We start from the raw sequence: 19122 nt of genomic DNA on the forward strand, positions 1-19122 counted from the left end.
CATATACGTTTGACATGTAACTGTAATTTCTTTATTTTTATTTTTCAGCACAGAAACTAGGTACGTACACGATATGCCATTAATTCATCTCAATTACTAATATTACATATAATATGCGATAGCGAAAAGCCAATTGCTCGAGGCATTCGCCATTAACTGCATCACATATCTCACCAACAATACATCCACACATACGTTCATTAATGCCTACGTAATGTGTTAATAGTCATATTGGCAATAATAATCGTAATTATGGCAATTAAAATAAGCGTGTAGCGATGCTTCATTCCAATGCATGCAGTCATCATAGTAAGTAGGTATAATAGGGGAAACCGGAACAAAATTATCATCCCGCGGTTTGAGCCCGTCATTGTACGTATGCGTTGCAATCGACATAAACAATCAATTTCGATAATACAAAGCAATTGTGCGTCTGACCGGTATCATTTAAATCGAACGCTGATATAATGCAAGTGTTTTATTACTGGTTTTACGCACACTAGGCAAATAATCAATCTTTTCGCTAATAAATTGCAGCAACGGTAGCATCGGAAACAAGCGGCTTTAGGCTGATTGTGAGCCAACCCTCGAACTTCCCGTTTTCACATTGTAGGTTCCAAGTTCCCGGAACAAAAAAATATTAATATCCAATTCAAATTTCGAACTACAAATTCAGATTCATGATTGACGATGCAAAAGCCCTTGGAAACGATGTTATATGAAAATATTATGATTTTTTTTTTACTTTGAACCACTGTAATGGATCCACCCTTATAAATTTTTGAATTCTGATTTTGATTTCGTTTTCGGTGACCCAAAACACCTCCGCCTACTAATTTCTATGAGAAACTGAATATTTTTAGATTTTTTTCCAACCATAATGGATTCACGATTTTGGATTTTGCGAATCTAACCTCAGATTCGTGATCAGTGACTCCAAATCTTAAAGTTATCAATTTTCATTCGAATCCGTTCGACCATTCTCAACATATCATGATTTCTACTTTATTTTTTGTGAATTTATTATTTAAATAATTCAAAAAGTACTGACCCGATTAAAGCCAAAATAGAATCAGTTCTAAGTTTGGAAAAGCCGCGTTGATTGAGACCAAACTCATCGAAATTCGGTCAGTCGGGCTCAAGATACCGTCGAAGAAAAAAGTTGATCACATACATACATACATACACGCGCTCACAGACATCCGTCCGAAAATGGTCGCAAGTGGTTCTCTTGATCCGAAAACATCGAGATCTAGTGAAAACTCAACTTTTCGTTTTCGGGGCGATTGCAATAACTTCCTTTTTTCTCTGAAAACAGAGAAACGGGAAAGTAAAAAATGGCAAAAACAATCTAAATTGTAGCTAAAGTATAATAAAAAATCATGCCCAACATCGTCGCATGTTTTAAATTATTATTCTATGTGTTACAATTGATTTTATCTTGGGGGGGTTATTTTACCTCTTTTTACTTATCTCCCATAAGTATTGTAGACACCTATGTGCATTCAGGAAACGTTGGCTGAAATTCCAATCTAACATGTGGTTGATAACTTTTACCGGCCCGATGAAATGAAGAAATGGAGAGAGAAATAATCTTCGTGGTTACAGGGTGAAGTCGGAGAAGGTAATCTTTTGCAAGAGAACGACTGATATAAACTGTCGAAAGAAGTAAATAAAGATGTAGAGAGGGAGAACGGGAGGGAGGGAAGGACGGAGAAGAAAAGCGGAACTATCCTAGTCTTGTGTTCAATATCGTATCTCTTGTATAACGTGAGGTTTTAGAGAGAGGAGAAGAAGTAAAAGAGAAAAAAAAAACATACAAACACACACACATAGCAAAAACCTCCAAGTTTGTCCTTTTCTAAAAATCAATAAAACCTTATTTCGAGGCTAACCCCCGTGTATATCGCTTAGATAAACCAGTGAAAGGAATTGTATCCTTTCAAGAATCCAGAATCCCCTATTCAACCTCCGCTTTGACCCCTCGCCATCATCTCCTGGTCCCAGACCAGAGCCACCGAGTCACCCTCCGTCCTTCTTGCAGACTCAAATTCTCTTCTGCGGTCAAAAAACGCGAGGTATCCTTTTTTTTATATGCCGTTCGCCAGATCAACTGATCTTCGAACCCCCCGTTTCCATATCCTTTCCGATATCAGGAACTCCACCGCTGAGCAGACAAGGAACTCGCGTGAATTTCATAAATTGATCTCCAACGAACTAACCTTAGTCTGGTTTGAATTTTGTTTTTTAAATCCGTTTTTTACGAACGTGCTGAGCAATTTCACCACACGTACAAACATAGCAGAAATCTTTCCGTTGCACATACACATGGTTATCGCTTATGTAATTTCGCGCGAAAAGTTCAATACACGTGGGACAACAAAGCTGCACTAACGTGAGCATGTTGAAGCACTAGTTTTAACAGATGGGTCGTCGAGTCTTTGCAGTCTTGAAGTATTTGCGTTAGAACGTGCACGAAGCGCCTAGCAGAACTTGAAAAACACTTGAGAAACTTCGATGCACTGAGAATAGTAATTCATTGAAATTGGTTTAATAGCAGCCCGTGGAAAGTAAGTTATTCCAAACAGCCGTCGTTTCCTGATCCATTATTCATACGGCAGGAAAGTGTCGTGTTGTGAAAATATTATCTTCACAGGCCTTCTTTGTTCAAGGGATGCAGTACGCGGTTAATGCAGCAGCTCTGGCATATTTCATCGCCGCATCCAGTTTTGATTTTGCGGGGGGATTCATTCCTTGCGGTATAATATCGCACAATTTTTCCATCTCATTCCCCTAGTCGCAGACTCTCTTCGCCGGTCAGGTTCGGGCAAACGGTTAAAGCGATTTAAACTTCAGAGCTACTTGCAGCCACTTGGCACTTTGCATCGTCAGTACCGAAGTGTGAAGTTGAATTTCACCTCTCGAAACGCGATCCCGTAGAGTTCGAATTGAAAAATATTGAGAAAATCAGAATACGGCACTGTTGACTACGAAGTAGGTGATGGGAGATCGGTGCGAATGGCGCGGTAGCGTCAAACCTCTTTCGTCATTGAGTGCAACGGCAGTGCCTGATTCACAATGCTGCTAAACCTGGTTTCAACGTTAGATGTGATAAGGGAAGAGGGAATTTCCAGTGCAAAGGTGAACCGCAGACAACGTTCCGTGCAACATGTATAATTTAATGCGTTCTCCGGGGACACGATGCGCACTAGATAATTTACGAAAGAGCAATAGTACTCACCTACCTATGCGTTTCCCTATTTCTCTAGGGAACATCGATGCATGGATATTCATCGAGCGGTGAAATATCGGATTACTTTTCCATCGGTACCTGCATCCCATGTGACTTGATCAGAAAAAAGACCGCCGGACACCCTGAAACACACGATAATTCATAAAACCTGTTCGATCTTCTTTTTCTTATTCAAAGCTGGTATGAGATCTGCTTAATCCACTCTCACCCCTCGAACATCCATATGCACACTCCCTTTTCACGGAATGGTTTATAGGCTCGTAAACGATTCCGTTGTACCCGTACAAGGTCCTTTCAAGTGCCTCTGAAAAGACAATGCCTGAGATATAAGGCAATGTGAATGCAGGGACCAATACCGGATCCACACGTAGTTCACGGAGTGGGCTAGTGCAATTTCGCGATATTATTGACGAGTAGCCAAAAAAAAACAAAATATATCATTTTCACGAATGATGGATAGGCGAACATGGTGATGGCATCCTGAAGCAATCGTCCGTGCGCTTGTGTAGGACTATCAGAAACGTGGTTTATGGTACGTATTATCTCCCATTCTCTGTGCCAGTTTCATCCGCTGTACATCTCCCTTTCGGTGCCTTTGCCATCTCCGACAAACACTCCTCGAGCCACCCCCGACCGAAAGCCTGGTAGATCCGAGATTACAAGTAGATGTTTGCCAAATAAACGAGTAAACCGGTATTATCTGTCCCATTCGATCTGCTCGCTTGGATAAATAAATCCTCCCGGCTACTTTGTACTATTATATATTTGATAATGGGAAAATACGGGAGGAGCTTTCGTTTTGCCTACCGAAACTACACCCGACAACGACGACGACGATGACGCTGTATTTTTAGTCGTTTCACTGTTATTGTCAGCGATCGATTGTCCAGACTGCTGCTAGTTACAGACCCCGCTCTCCATCGCCACCATGAAAGCTGATGTGAATTTTAAACATTCGGGAATATCCGCCAAGAGGCAAATGTGTCTTAGGACTTTGCTTGCTTCACGCGACAAAGATGTTTAACCTATGCCACAAAACTTCGGGATAAGCTTTGGAATATTCCCAGTACTAGCATTTAACGATCTATTCTCGATAAATTTGAATGACAAACATATTTAGAGACTAGTAATTACTCGTTAACTTACCTCATGCTTCTGAAGCGACGTTACCGACTTTACCGACATTATCACAACCAGACACAATATTCCCTATTCTCGGTATAAGAATATGTTTACCCTCAGACTCCGCGAGTCGAGATTCTTGTTTTTTTCACTTATTTTACTCTCAAATCATCCTGGGTGAATAGAGCCATCCGAAAATTAGCCAGGATTTCTTTGTTACAACGGAGACAAAGTAGTTCTTTCCGCATTTGGCAAACTATGGTCTCATCATCTTCCTCCTTCTCTTTTTCTCTGTCTATTTCTCCCGCTGATGCAGCCTTCCTCTCTCTCTCTCTCTCTCGACCGTCTCTTCTTCCTTCATTTCTCATCCCTCATCTCTCCTCCCTTCCGCCGGCTCGACAGTATCCCTCAGCTTTTAGCCACTCCACTCAGCTACATTCGGCATCCAGTCGTTTGTTTGTCGCTTCACAGCGACTTCACTTTGTCTGCCTTCGTAAGCTCTCGTCTGTCGCGGCTATCATTGCGATGCACACGTTTCTCCTCAACCTCTCTCCACGATGACAGGTACCGATGCTCTTTTGTTTCCTCCCTAATCACCCGCACGAACGGTTATCCACCCCATTCTCACGGTATCGTGACACGCTGCTGTTCGCACTGCAACTCTGCAAGTAATATTAATGCGACGTGTATTTCTGAGTCACACAATTTGCGATATGGCTTGCAATAATCGCCCGAGGTGCGGAAATGCCAGAGTATCTGGGTGTGGATTTGCCAATCGCTGGTGAGCGACGCGACGCCACGCCGAGAGCTACTGAAATGCAAATGTCCTTTCGCGGTGCTGCGAACCTGAGTAAAATATAAGATCACTGGGGGGCATACGGGGCGAGAAGAGCATCGAGAAACACGTACGCGACGCAGGGTGGCGAGGGACGATGGAAATACCAAGCAAGACTCGATGCAAATTGCACTCGCTGAAACGTCGCGGGCGGAAGAATTTGTGCGACCGTCACGCGTCATTGGTGAGAGTTTTTTTTCCGTGTGAAATTACGTTCAGCGTATGAGCTGCACTTCGGGATTTGGTAAAACGACAGCAGTTTGCGCGGTGTTAGATTTCATGCAGACGCGTAATGCAGGACTTAAAAAATTTATAAAATGAGTAAGATGAAGATCGTGTTGACCCCAAAAAAAAAAGAAACTTAGAAGTAACCCTCTTGTTTACGGCCTGCCTACGTCTTTGCTGAGCGGTTACTTTACAACGCGCTCCTGATCGGAATACAATCGGCCCTGAGTCAGGGGGGAGAGGAAGGCCTGGGTGCCACCCTCCGGTGTTCCTTCTTCGAGTGACATAAGGGAGGCTCGTGCCTGGAACAGAAAATACTGTCCATATGCCGCGAGCTGTGTGAGACTTTTTCAAAATTGTTGCGAAAATATAAGACGCCTGCAGAGTCGTATGAGTTTAGCAACCAAAAGGCGCGTGATAGAAATTCGCAATTTCAAGTGGCGACAGGCCGCGATTGATTGACAGTTCGCTTCAAACCAGACACCCACGTCCGGGTACAGTCGAGGCTTCGTACATTGGATTTGAAAACTTTTTTCTCAATGTTACTATCGGTTTTTGGAACACCATTTCCAAGTTCTTTGCAAAGAAGCAAATCTTCCATTCGTGGATGTACTTGCAGCATTCAATTTCTGAACAGTCGCAACTCAAAATGCTTACACGTTATCGTTGTATTAATTCCTTTATCGAATGGAACATCCTAAGTTTGCAGTAGATGCAACATTACGAAAACCGTCTCGCGGTGTTTCATTGACGAATGATTTCACTTCGAAAACTTCCTAGAACGGGGGAAATGGTAAGCGAGACTTATCGAGTTGACAGACAATTTAAATTTTCGTAGTTAAATTTAACAAGGTTTGGATTTGATTAACTGATGAATTTTTTCTTTTTTTTTTACACTGTTCTTATCTTCTTCGAAGGGTGTGTTGGTGGAAAAGAAGCGTAGCTGATTTCGGGCTAGCCAAGCGAGAGCTGTTTATTTATTTTATTTGTTCGCGGGGGCTTTAGGCGAGCGCGAAAGAAGCAAATTAATGTATGGCCAAGACGGGGAGGAAGGTAGCAACGTGAGAAAAGGCGAGGTAGCCTAGCGGGAGAAAGAGGAATGAGAAACTATAGGAAGGAGGCTCAGCGAGTAGAGGAGCAGGTGCGGGATTGATAGCGGAGGGAATTGGAAGCTAATTAATGCCTGTAAGAGGGATTACCTTCGAGCAGAAGCCGCGCGAGCCAATAGCAGAGACTCGGGATCGGGCTCAAAGAATTTGGACAAAAGGAACTCTGCCCGGGTAATGGAGAGTTGTGTGATTAAAAGTCCTCCTAGTTCACCCGCTCTCCCTTTATTTTTATCAGTGACGCCCTCCCTTTTCGTCCCGTACTTGAAATGAGTTCTGCTCTATTCTCACTTACCGTTCTCCATCGTCCGCCCTTTTCCTTATTCTCTTTAACAAGATGCGCCTGATTGCTCATTTCGAACACCAATTAACCCCCGTTTTACCGACCGTTAATTATATCCCTCGCTTCCGGCACCCTCGAATCTCGGAGTCAAGGGTTTTCCTCATTCTCTGCTGGAAAACCGCACGTTAAGAAGAAAAATCATTCACGTACACTGAAACCAGACGACAGAAAGAAAAAACAAACTACCGCATGTTCGACACTCCTGATCGACTTGTCATTGACAAGCATCGTCCATCGGTCATGCCCGAAACTACCACTCACACCCTAACGTCGTTTCAAAGGATCTTTTCATCCTGTACAGAAGTTCCGGGCGTCGGATTCTGTCAGGACATCAACAATACAGCCTTGAGTTATTGAACGGTGTATTCGATGCTTGGCACAAGATAATTCATGCTATGCATACCAGCCGCATTTTCTATAGAAAAGGAAGACCCTGTTCGATCCCCCTGACGACCTGGTTCCAGCAGCTAGACATTTGCTCCGTCATACCATGGCCGCTTCGATCTCTGCCTGGTTAACATATGAGCTCGAAACGAAAAGCGTTGCTCATCAGTCGGCACGCTGATTCCACGTATCGGGATAGTCATACGGTCGTCGGAACTGCGCACGAGGCGGTTGTTAGTATTTGACAGGTAGTCGGTACGGGGGGTAGAGCAGCGGCAGTTGAGGCTAAGAAGCAATTCCCGTGGGATGAATTTATGGGTGGTCGGGATTAGCGGGAGCTCGCGCAATAAAAGTCTTCGCAAGCCTCTCTGCGGCGGCACCCAGCGCCGTGGTAGCAGCACCGTCGTATAAGGATGGACGACCGAGTGGTATTAAAACCCGAGAATGGCTCTGTTTTCCAGCCACTTTGCGCCGCCGCCGGGATCTCGGGCCACGAACCGAGGGACGCGATGTTCTGACTTCAAATGAACGCCACCCTGAGAAAAGGCGAGGTCTCCGGAGGTGGAGGAGAAGCCAGGAAAAGGCTTCGCCTACCTTAGCGACCCTATTTACTAATGTTGCCAATTCCTCCTGCAGGCCGGAATAAACTCGTTGCACTAACTGAGCCCCGGGCCGCACCCTGGGTCTCGGTTCTTCGTAAGTGGATTACCGGTCCCCGCAGTGCGTGGAGCAGGCGGGCGGGTCGAACCTCGAGGTTGTACGTCAGTATTGGCTTACATTCGAGCCAAGATGCCGACGTGATATCTCCAGAGGGCTGCGTCGACAACCTAGCCTAACTCCGTCTCGATCCTTCTATCTCTATAACCGGCACCTTTCCGAGCCACGTCTGTCAGTTTATACACCTGCATTCCCTGTACATAACGACGCTCGTTCACTCACCGGCTCTATCTTTTCTCGTGCGGACTGAGAAAATGGAAATGATTATGGCGAGAGTTGTTCAACTGTAGGTAAACTGCTGCGTTACATAATGTTCAGCACCTATGTACCGTCTTCCTAAAGTCACCGGAGATTTTACCAGTGATATCTTTATTCGGTGATTACAACCAGATGGGTACCTTGTATGATATTTGTTTCTTGTTTGTTGTTGGTTTTTTTTTTTTTTTTTAATTCTTTTTTAACCTTTTTTCCACGTCGCCGAGTGCCTTGGTCGGTTATTAGATTTGGAAAATGATCGAAGCATAGTCCAAGATTAATATCCCAATGAAAATTGGCTGTGCGAAACGGAGTTTGCTGTCACTTAAACGATGGTGTCAGAAAATCAGTAAAGTAGAAACAGGAAGGAAAAAAATGGCGAGAATTCCTTGACGCCAACGATTGTTCATTTTTCTGTAATCGAAATTGAGAAAGCAATTTTTTCGTCTTAGTTGCTTTCGCAAAATACCCTGTCGTCTCGACAATTTTTGTTGCAATCCCTCCAGTGCGCAATGTTTCAATTACCCGTAACTATGCAGGTAACTGTTCTAATCCATGAAAAACAAATAGCAAATTTGTCGAACATTTTAAAGGTTCGTTCCGCTGCTTATAAGACGTGAACAATCATGTCTACATGACAACGAACTGTGCTAGGCACGAAAATTTCTCGCTACGCAATCGAGTAAGTTTCAACTCGACTAGCTTGTTTGGTACAATTTTATCGATCTAGAGACGAGGTTCTCACTCGCATGGGCCAGAGTTCGTAGATTACGTAGAGTACAGACGATCTGCATTCTACAGTAAACTTCGCCTCGGCGAGTATTTTATTTCTGCGCTTTTAGATCCTAGCTACTCCAAACGGCATGAATAATTTGCAATTATAAACGGCTTAACCTTAATGTGACACTGGCGGGTATAAGAAGGAGGTCTTCCGAGCTTACTCCGATTCTTTGGTCGACTCAAACTCCGCCATTTTTCATCGACACTCTTTCGCGCGTAGCGAGTATTCAGACAGGGGACAGCGTTTTACCGAATCGCACATCACGTGTCACGAAATGAGACGATCTGTAAAAAAATTTATCCAGCCTATCACGGTTCGTCATTGATTTTGGCGTCAAGACGGAGCCTCGACTTGAGATAAATGTAAGGCTGCATAGATTCGTAGCATGTAATCGCTATAGTGCTCACGAGTTCATCCAATTCCTAGTTATACTCACCTAACGCGAATGATGGAAATTATAGTTCTTTTCCTCATACTATACACGCGCTGGAAAAATGTAGATAGCAAATTATTTTCTGTCAGAAACGGAAATTGCCGGCGGCTGATCCATCGCTTCGAACCCCGACTAGCAATTAGTTTGAACAAACTGACGGAAATCGATCGGACATTGCTCGCTCAGAGTCCGTTGTAGGCACGCCCTCGTTTTCCTATTCATTCCAAGTTTGGTAGATTTTTCAATAGGACAACGGCCTTCTGTCTGCCTTATAAATTCCAAACGCCGATCAGGCTCTGAATAGCATTGTTAAACGCTGTTTTGGGCAACCGACATTCACGCCTAATCGATTTGTCTACGTAAATTCTTAGGCAATAATGCATGACGGAGGTGTTCGGTTCTGTGCACGGGGCATTCGAAACAATTCTGTCCTGCCCACGACCCGCACCATTTTCAACACCATTTTCCTGTTTACATGCTACGGGGCATTACAAAAAACCTAATTTGCAATGTTTCAGATTGATAAAAATTACGAAAAAAAAAAAAAATGGGTATTCCAGTACTTTGCACTGTTGTCCAAATCACTGTTATGGGTAAAACAAATACTCAATTTCGATGAAACAGAAGCAGTGAATTGTTTGTAAAAACCAACAAAAGGTTTGAGCCCAGGGCGAAGGTGGCCGTTCATTTAATTTCCGAGATATACGAGCAAATCAATATGAAGTGAAAAATTCCAGTAAAACAAAAAATCGAACAAAAGCGATCGGTGGAAAGAAATTCTTCATGGAAAATAAAACACGGACTGCAAAACCCCGATGCCGTAGATTTTTTTTCTTCTACTGATCTGTGGATCAATTATCGTATTTGTTTTTTCCAAATAATGCTCGTATCTGCCAAACCGAATGCACGCTTACCGTGAAATTAAACTCGAAAATTCATTTACAGAATATTGTGTTTTTTCAATAATCCAATATCTTACAGATCAAATTTTTTTTTTTCTAATTCGAAAGAGGTGGAGCTCATGGCCAAGTCGCGACATAAAATTTTGAGAATCAGTACAAGATAATAGAAACAATAGATATCTATATAAAGAATTTTCTTGCGTGTACGTGTGAACGACAAGTAGATATTCGAATTGACGAAAGGCTGGTGAAGAGAGATGCGGAGAAGTTCAAGTCCCGTATATTTCATATAACATACGTAGGGTGCACATCGGCTCGGCCATTATGCAGGGAGGACGATGGCGAGAGTCTCGCTAATGTAATAACATTTCAATTTGAGGACGGAAATTGCTTTCGAAACCCCCTGAATCACTGCCGGCCTGCGCAGCCTGCAACGAGATCCCCGCTGCTGCCAATGCCGCTGGACCACTGAATCTTCCTATCAAATCCAGACACCCGCCGTCCTCGCAGTCGAGCCAGTAGCCTCTATTATGCAATGATCGAATTAATACGCCGGTGCAGCGAAATGGTCGACGGGCGATTTGGGTGCGGATCGAGATTCCCTGCAGCGGTGGAATTTCCGTATGGTCAAAACTCCGAACGGTTTTCAATTACCGAAATTAATTGATGGAGGAATTCAACGTTGTTCGTTTATATCCTGAAGAAACTATTAAGAATTAGAATCACTCCGACCGTCACTTAGAGCAGTGTTTTACAAGATCAATGTTACAAAATTACCATACAAATTCAACTAGATAAAATGAGATATAGTATTTCATCAGATTGTGTCTACAGGAAATAAGATTAGGCTCATTTTTATCCACAATTTCAAAAAGATGGCCTAAAAAACGGTAGATTCTTGATACACTGATTGTGAGATATAAAAATTGCTGATGCAACAAAATAATTCTTCGCAGGTGGGAAAGAAATTTGTTATTATTGCAAACAATTTTAAGTAGAAGCAACGAAAGAGTTCGTGCGATTAATCAGACAGAAAGCATATCGATTTGGCTAAAATAATTCTTTTTCATAGCGTATGTATGTCCAGAAAATCTCTCTTGCCGAATCAACCATTTTGACAAAATTACAGCCGCAGAGTCTCAACTCCAAATAACATTGATTATGTTTCAGTAGGCAATTTTATATTTGTGTTAGATAAAATTATCTAGATAACGTACAGCACCGCAGGTGTTGAATCTTCGAAAATTCGACCCTGCAACAATCTCGTCTGGTACTTTTGATTTGACGTTTCTCCCGATTACGGGATACACTTCGTCGGTCAAAAAACGAGGACCGACTGAAAGATGGCTCCCAATTAACCTCCGACTGGCGACATCGCCTCCCTCAACACCGGGTTCGAGTTTGCATGCAAACGCCGCCCTGGTGCAATCGTGCTCTAAATCGTCGAGGCGCGCTTTCGCGTCGAGTTCGAACTCTTCGAGGCCTTTTTTCTTCACCTGGTTTTCTCGCCGAATGGAAACGGGTCGCCGATTGATAGACGCCGATGACGAAAGCGCAAACTCCGTCGGGATTCACTCGCAGCGCGATCTTGATCGCCACTTACTCCCGTCAACTCCTGTGTCTCCGCTTCTACGGGTCGGGAGTTTCCTATCGTTTTACCTGCAGTTTTCTTTCCACCTCTTTTTTAACACCCCTTGACACCGTCTAACGATTCTCGGCTCGTTAACTCCATGTACTCGACGACTGCTGCAAGCACCGCTCGAAAGCACGGCTTCGATTTCTTTTCACTACGTTGCAGCGAACGAATCCTGCGCCGTGTCAAATCCACGGAATCCTTACGCGATTTGAAAAAATCTTATCCACATATAGCAGGAAAAAGCTGGCTGACAATGTGCTCGAACCACCACTGATATCGTGACTTCTGACTCCGTTGTAACGACGATCATTTCTTCCTTCAGATTAACGTTCTTACATTTTTTCCTAAGAGAATCTCTCTGTGAGCTTTTGGTCAGCGGTGGAAAACTGATTTACCGGCTTGTGATGAATTTTTTTAAAGAAATTTGTCTAGGCGACGAACGATCGCTTGCAAATTTTTTGTAATACCTGCCCGTTCAATTTCATATGGGTTTGTGAAATTTCGGCCTTACTTTTTTCTCCGAAATTCAAATCACAGTTCGTGAAGAATGACCGAGCAGCTGGGATTTCGTTGTTTTCATCACCTCATTTGCAAGCAACGGGAATTTTATTCTGGCCCAAGTTCGTCCTGAGTTTTTAATTGCGAAATAATTCAGGCGTTATTCACATGCGCGAAAGAGACAGCAGTGCAGTGGAAGTTACCGAACCGTGTTGTAGGTACTATTTTCCGTACGCAATATTTCTTCATAAAAGTTTCGCGAGGTGAAATTATTTTCATCTGTCAAATAAAGTTCAGACGGACGCCTGCAACTTGACGATCGCATCGTTATTCACGGTGTTTTCGTCCTCCGCGCGGCGAGATAATTTTTAAATTATCGGCTGTCCGATCAAATATTGAAGCTGCAGATACGCGACGATATCTGATCGCGTATATCGTTGTTAATCAGTGAAGCGTGACGTGTGCAATCAGACCGTGGAGAGAGGAAGCTGCGATAACGAACCGGTAAATCATACCGCAGCCTGCATCTGTCACGCCGATTCCACGCCTTGATTCGCATAAAACTTTAGGCAGGGCGCTGAATTATTCTTTGACAATTATGCCGAAATGTGCTCGATCAAACAAGGCACGGGGCTTATAGCGCGTAGAACGCAACTGAAAATGTGCGAAATTCCTTGCAATATAAAAATACTCGAGTTGTACCCCGTTAAGAACCACATTTCTGCATGCATAACGAGAACCAGGTATAAGTGCAGGGGCCAGAGGTAAACGAGGAGGAGAGTGCGGTGGGAGAGCTGGCACTTTGTAGCGATAAAAGTATGTCGCATTAATTAAAACGTACTTCACATCATCTCTACCTCTCTCTCTCTCTCTCTCTCTCTCTCTCTCTCTCTCTGTTACACGCCGGTCGGTAGGTGTAGCACATTAACGAGGATTTGCCAACAGGCGTATATGCAGCTGTATTCATTTCGCAACTTGTGACCATTTTCAAAACGTCACCACACGTCCGTTTGGAAATCGTGTAACCAACCTGCACTCGACTCACGTTGGCTAGTTGGGCAAAATTTATATCGCACAAATTAAAACGGCAACTTTGCTGAGCGAGATTGTCATTATATACTTACCCAGCATTTACTTTTACAACCAGTAAAAAAAATATACATACCAAGCGACAATAATTACCAGCAGCTTGAAGTCTTGTACAGGGCTTTAAAATAACTGCAGGTACTCGGTTAAATTTCAAAAATTTATCTCAGCGGCGTCGAGTTTTTCAATTTCAAAATGGACACGGTTTTGGAATTGTAAATAACAGATACTGCAGAGAGTCTAAAACAGATTTTTCTACTTTTGAACGAAGTCGTTACGTATTTGTAAACATGAAATTTTCTGAAAAATCTTTCATTGGGGATAGAAGAGGGGGAACAAAAATAAGGCGTACTGAAAAAGTCATTGTTATTATTATGTAACGTACGGGGCAAGCGAAATTTCCGCTAAATTGAAGCAAAATATCTCCACTGGGACAGAAATGCCTCGAGGCTAAATCCTGCAATTCCAATTTCATGTGATATACGAAGAATATTGCTCTTGGGTATAATAATGAAAAATGCATAAGAATTTGGACCAAAGCGTCTACTTCTTTCAGGTAAAATTTTGACTCGCTTTGTAATTTGTTCACGTTTTACGAAATTTCTTGTGAAATTTCTTTCTCACAAATTTTCATTTCGAATGTTGACAAGTACATTTGTCGCAGTAACTTGAAATAATTATACCTACTTTTTTCGTTTTTGTTTTCTTTTGTGCAATAATTGAGAATTTGGATTACAGTGTATTCGTTGTACATATGTATGTATATATGTATCTTAACGTGGGTTACGTCATAACTCGGTTGTTTTTGTACGATCGGAAGAAAATATGACCTTATTATTTTTTCGTCAACTATTCAAATACATGATTTGAAAAAAGAAACAGGATTTGACCCAATTATTATTATACTCTACTGATAGAAAAATCTTACAGTAAAACGGTCATCCTTATACATTAACGGTTTGAATATTATTGGAATTGCAAGAAAATGTGTCACAAGTAACTATTGCGTGTTATCGATACTATATTTTTTCGGTTACACAGCAACGTTTAATCTGTTTGGTTTACTACGTTTTTTCAGTCAGCACGATCCTAAAATCAATTTATTGTATCCTTAACCATATAGTTTCTCAATCGTTCTCAAAAAATCTATTACAAGTGACCATAATGGCAAAGAATAATATCACATACTAAACTTTCTTGTCACAAAATTTTAACTCGTTATCATTTAGTACACAACACTATTATTTTACGGTAATGATGAACGATAAAAATAATCGAGGAGTGCATGTATTCGTATACCTACTTATGTATCTACAAATGTAAACTTTCCTCCATGCTAGTTGATTTACCTCTTCGCATTGTTACAAAGGGTGAAATCACCCCTTGAGTTCACCTTTTTGTGATCTAGTAGTCGGTATGGATAAAAGACACGTAAGAACTATCAGATGTTATCAAACGAATAAGGTTACTACGTCAACCTACGAATATAGTAAAAACCGTCTTGTTTCAGACTTCCAACTTGAAACACGCGTTGCCAATGAAAGAATATTTCTTGCCTTTTATTTGTTCCCCTTTTTTTTTATTTCTCACTTTTGCATCAGTTTAATACAAATGGAAGATCGACCCCACGCTTAAGTCGTGGAAATTTTTTATTTGTTCACGGTGAATTTGGTACGCGGGCAAGAAAACCCGGGGATGAAAGTTTAAGGACCCGGGGAAATGTAATCGGTCCGGCAAGTATTGAGCTGTCAGTGCAATGGTCAGGTTCGGCCGTAAATACTGCAGAGTCCCGCCACGGCCGCGTCCCCGCGGTTAACCTCGTGTACGTGCTCGTCATTCCGGGGTCGCTGACGTGACTGCCCGTTACAAGCACTCCTGGCCGCAAGGTGCCCGCCCACAATCTTGGAAACATATTGGCTGCCAGACAGCGATGGATTATTCGGCGCGGCCCGGTTATCACCTGAGGATTTTCTCGATACAGGGGCTATTAATCCACCCTTCCGTGCGCCAAAATTAGAGAGAGGCGAAAAACGCGGCCGGAGAAATATTGCAATGGGGGAGGGAAAATATCCCCACGGTGATGATTGGAAACCGATTAAGCGACATGCGGACAGCCTGCTGCCAACCGAATCAGGGCCGGCTGCTGGCGACGCTTCGGCTCCTACGCGTCAGCTGATATTAATTTGCATTCAATGACACTTCGCTCCGAGTGCCAGCGCAGTGACGTATGTTTATATACGGGGATTCGATCTTCCAAAAATTTACGAGGCCTGCCCGATGTTTCACCCTGCGAGTCTCAATTTCGAATCAATTTAAAACCAGGTATAATTGACAACGTCGATTCGATGAATCATCACGAGTTTAAGGGAAATTTCATCTTCGAATAACGCTATGGGCTGTTTGTTAACCGCATTCGTAAACTGGAGGGGGATTTATTCATGAGAATTGTTCAGATCTTCCGCGATTCTTACAGGTTGAGAAATACCCCGAACGGAAGATCAAAATCGATATGTTTTCCCCCTATCGTACGTTTTGATATCGCGGAGAAACACTTTTTAGCTTCCCGAACGTGAAAACGTGGCTTCCTTATCTAAAAAACAGCATATTCAATTATTCTGAAAGGATTTTTACTACAAGAATAATCCACGATCGCCGCAGGCTCTCTTGAATTCTGATTTTTTTTTCCTCCCATCCCCTTGTTCGCCGTATACACACACCGATGCAGATGCGTGTAACAGGGTGTTACGAGTGTGCGTGGAATTTCTGAGGAGTTGGCGTATTCAGCGATGAATTTTGTATTCGGTGGGCTGGTCCTGATTATCGGTATCGCCGCACACGGTTTGACATTGACTAATATTTATGGTAGAGGTAAATGAGCGGTGAAATCGACGTCAGTAAAGCTGAAAGCCAGAGGTTCGTGCAGCATGAAAATTGTCGCCGAGCCTTTTGCCATCCAGAAACGTAATTGATAAAAAGTTGGATTATGATTGATGGGTTTGAAGGTATATAAACGTGTAATGCGAGAACCCGATGCGGTTAGATTGATGAACCAAGAAATGTCCCCGGCATTCACGGTCCTCCGGCTTCTCCCTCTTCCTTAACATGCCTAATTCACGCTCTTCACTTTATTAATACAAATTGCCCGGCGCATAATCCCATGCAAGAAAAAGGCGAACCTTGGGTTTCGCAAGCGAGACCGATGCATCACTCCGGGTTACAAAGACGTCTAAAAATCTGACACGTCAGGTTTAAGAACCACACCTTCCACGTCTGAACGAGGATTTCAAATACTTCGACACCAGTCTCTACTTGCTTACAATTTAATCGAGTCTCCGCTCTAAAGATTTGTATACTTCGTCGTTTATCACTTAAACGCTTGCGCATAACAATAGGAGAATAAACCGTGCGAGTCGGGGACGCAAGCTCTGAATTTCTTCACCCTCGACTCATCTTTTCACGGTTAAACTGAAAATACGTGATTTCAAACGACTCATTTACCAGTAATCTGTCTTGTTAGATGCTAACATAAAATTATATACACCGATATAAATGTGCCACATTTTACAAATGGTGTAAAATTTGATTCGATGACCGAACTGCCCATCATTCGCTTATGTTCATCGTTTTACGGTTCGTGCAACCTTGGAGTGTACGAAGAACGGAGGATTTAAATCGGATGACGTTGTCTCGAGTATGTCGATTATATGGCTTAAAATTTTCCTCGAATCAATTCGGCTGCAGCTACGCGTAACAATGGGAGAGCCGCATGCATATGCCGATCGGGAAACTTGAGTCAGTCATGCGCCGGGTAAATCCTCTGCACCCCCTTTTTGGTCACGTTTGAGAACCGCTGGATGACGTCATCCGGGTATCCCATTGGCTGGCGGAGGGTCACGTGACCACACCCTCGGGCATCCCGCGCCTTGGAGGGGGTTGAAGGGGGCGCCGCGACGCTCAGCAGTCACTGCGAAGCCCGCGACGTTCGAGCGTCTCCCGGTTTATAGTCGGTGCTGCAGGCAGACGTCTAGGGCCGATGCAATTGCAAGAACACTGCAGTTGGGCGTCCGTGTCTTTCGAATTTTTAAAACGGGACGAGTTTTCGAACTGAGTTGAGAAATTCGAGTCGACGTCCGACGTCCGCTTAACCTGTCGTATTTCAAATTAATATTTTCATTCCGTCGTTCCACGTCGGCACGCACGCCTGCCTGATAAACCTCGGCCATTTCTGTACACAGATATACACACACATTCGCGCACGTACACACCGATGCATACTTACTCACACATGCACGCATACACACACACGTACACTCATGTACCCTCGTCGTTCATTACGCGCAGCTTTTGAGGGGAAAAGTTTATTCCCATTAGATATATATATATGTATATTAGCTATCTGCAAGTTTTTTGAAAAGTGAAGTTCGGTTCGAGGGGAGGAAAAAACATAATTTCACACTTTTTTTATACAAATAAATATTGCGTCTTTCGTTTTATCATTTTATGAGTTTCTTCTGCGGCATGAGTCTTAAAGGGTATTTCAACAAGTCGCTAATTTTTCGCGAATCAAACGTTTCGTCGAGGGTAACGTAGAAAGTGCGATCTCGTGTGGTCAGACGAACGATTTCTATAATAATTATTCATAAATCACCTGGACCGAATATGAGTTAAAAGAAATTCGGAACTGCTTAGTGTAAGAAGAGTTTAAGTAGTCCCAAAGTAGTGTCGAGAACGTTTGAAACAGTCACGATGGTGCTTCACGGTGTGAATCGTAAGTTTCAATCAATAATAATATAGTAATAGTTCATTGCGTGTAAAATTTTTTCATACTCGAACCCAATTCCTGTAAAGCACATCCTGGCGTATAATCAATCCCTGTCGCATAATATCCGACCACGAGACTGAAACACTCTTATTTCTAGCGACCAAACTGATTTAAAAAATTGAAAAAGAAAAAATTTAACCGTGGTCCTGACCAGCGGAACGCGAAGTCAGCTAATGCAATGTGGCTTGACATCTGCCCCGCTACACAAATTGCACCATCCCTTTCTTTCTCCTCGGACAAACGCGTGTTCGTCTGTCGAGGCATGATGTAATTTTGTTTTTTTCTTTAATCTCGTATCCGTTCGTCTATCTTCAAGACTTGAACTTCATTTCTGCATCTGTATACCACGAGGCAACGAATTTCTGATTTGGAGCAAGGCGAGTGAAATACAAAGGTTGCACAGAAAAAAACAAAAACAGTATAACACGCCACTTCGGCGCCTAAAGATAGGCGACCAGAGTTACAATTTACCATCTCGGGAACGAAATTGTAACGCCCGGTTGCCTATATGTAGGCGCCAAGGCGGCTTGTTTCCACGGTTAGGCCCGATATGTGTACAGTATTGTGGAGGAGATGATATAATCCATGAGAAGTACTTGGAAAAGATTTCAATTCCTGAGAAAGAAGGTATAAGGAAGGAAGGAATAAGAGTGGAAGAAGAGGGAGAGAGAAAGGGAAAGGGAGGGAGAGAGAGAGAGAGAGAGAAACGAAGTCGTAGGATGTA

At 42.9% G+C, this 19122-nt stretch overlaps 1 protein-coding gene across 7 annotated transcripts in view; it reads left to right on the top strand.

The window, feature by feature from the left end:
* The window catches only part of LOC124185513 (protein Fe65 homolog), a 193346-nt gene that overhangs the window by 73017 nt on the left and 101207 nt on the right, over positions 1 to 19122 (top strand). For 5 of the 7 annotated variants that reach the window (XM_046576369.1, XM_046576368.1, XM_046576371.1 and 2 more), the window contains exon 3: positions 49 to 60. The exons of 1 other annotated variant lie outside the window; for it this stretch is intronic. In XM_046576369.1, the coding sequence (XP_046432325.1) occupies positions 49 to 60 (12 nt within the window). Of the gene's footprint in view, positions 1 to 48; positions 61 to 17560; positions 18345 to 19122 lie in introns of those variants that run through there. One more of the 7 variants, XM_046576376.1, reaches the window with a different exon arrangement.

Source organism: Neodiprion fabricii, chromosome 6 (assembly GCF_021155785.1).
Source record: "Neodiprion fabricii isolate iyNeoFabr1 chromosome 6, iyNeoFabr1.1, whole genome shotgun sequence".
NCBI classification, from domain to species: Eukaryota; Metazoa; Arthropoda; class Insecta; order Hymenoptera; family Diprionidae; genus Neodiprion; species Neodiprion fabricii.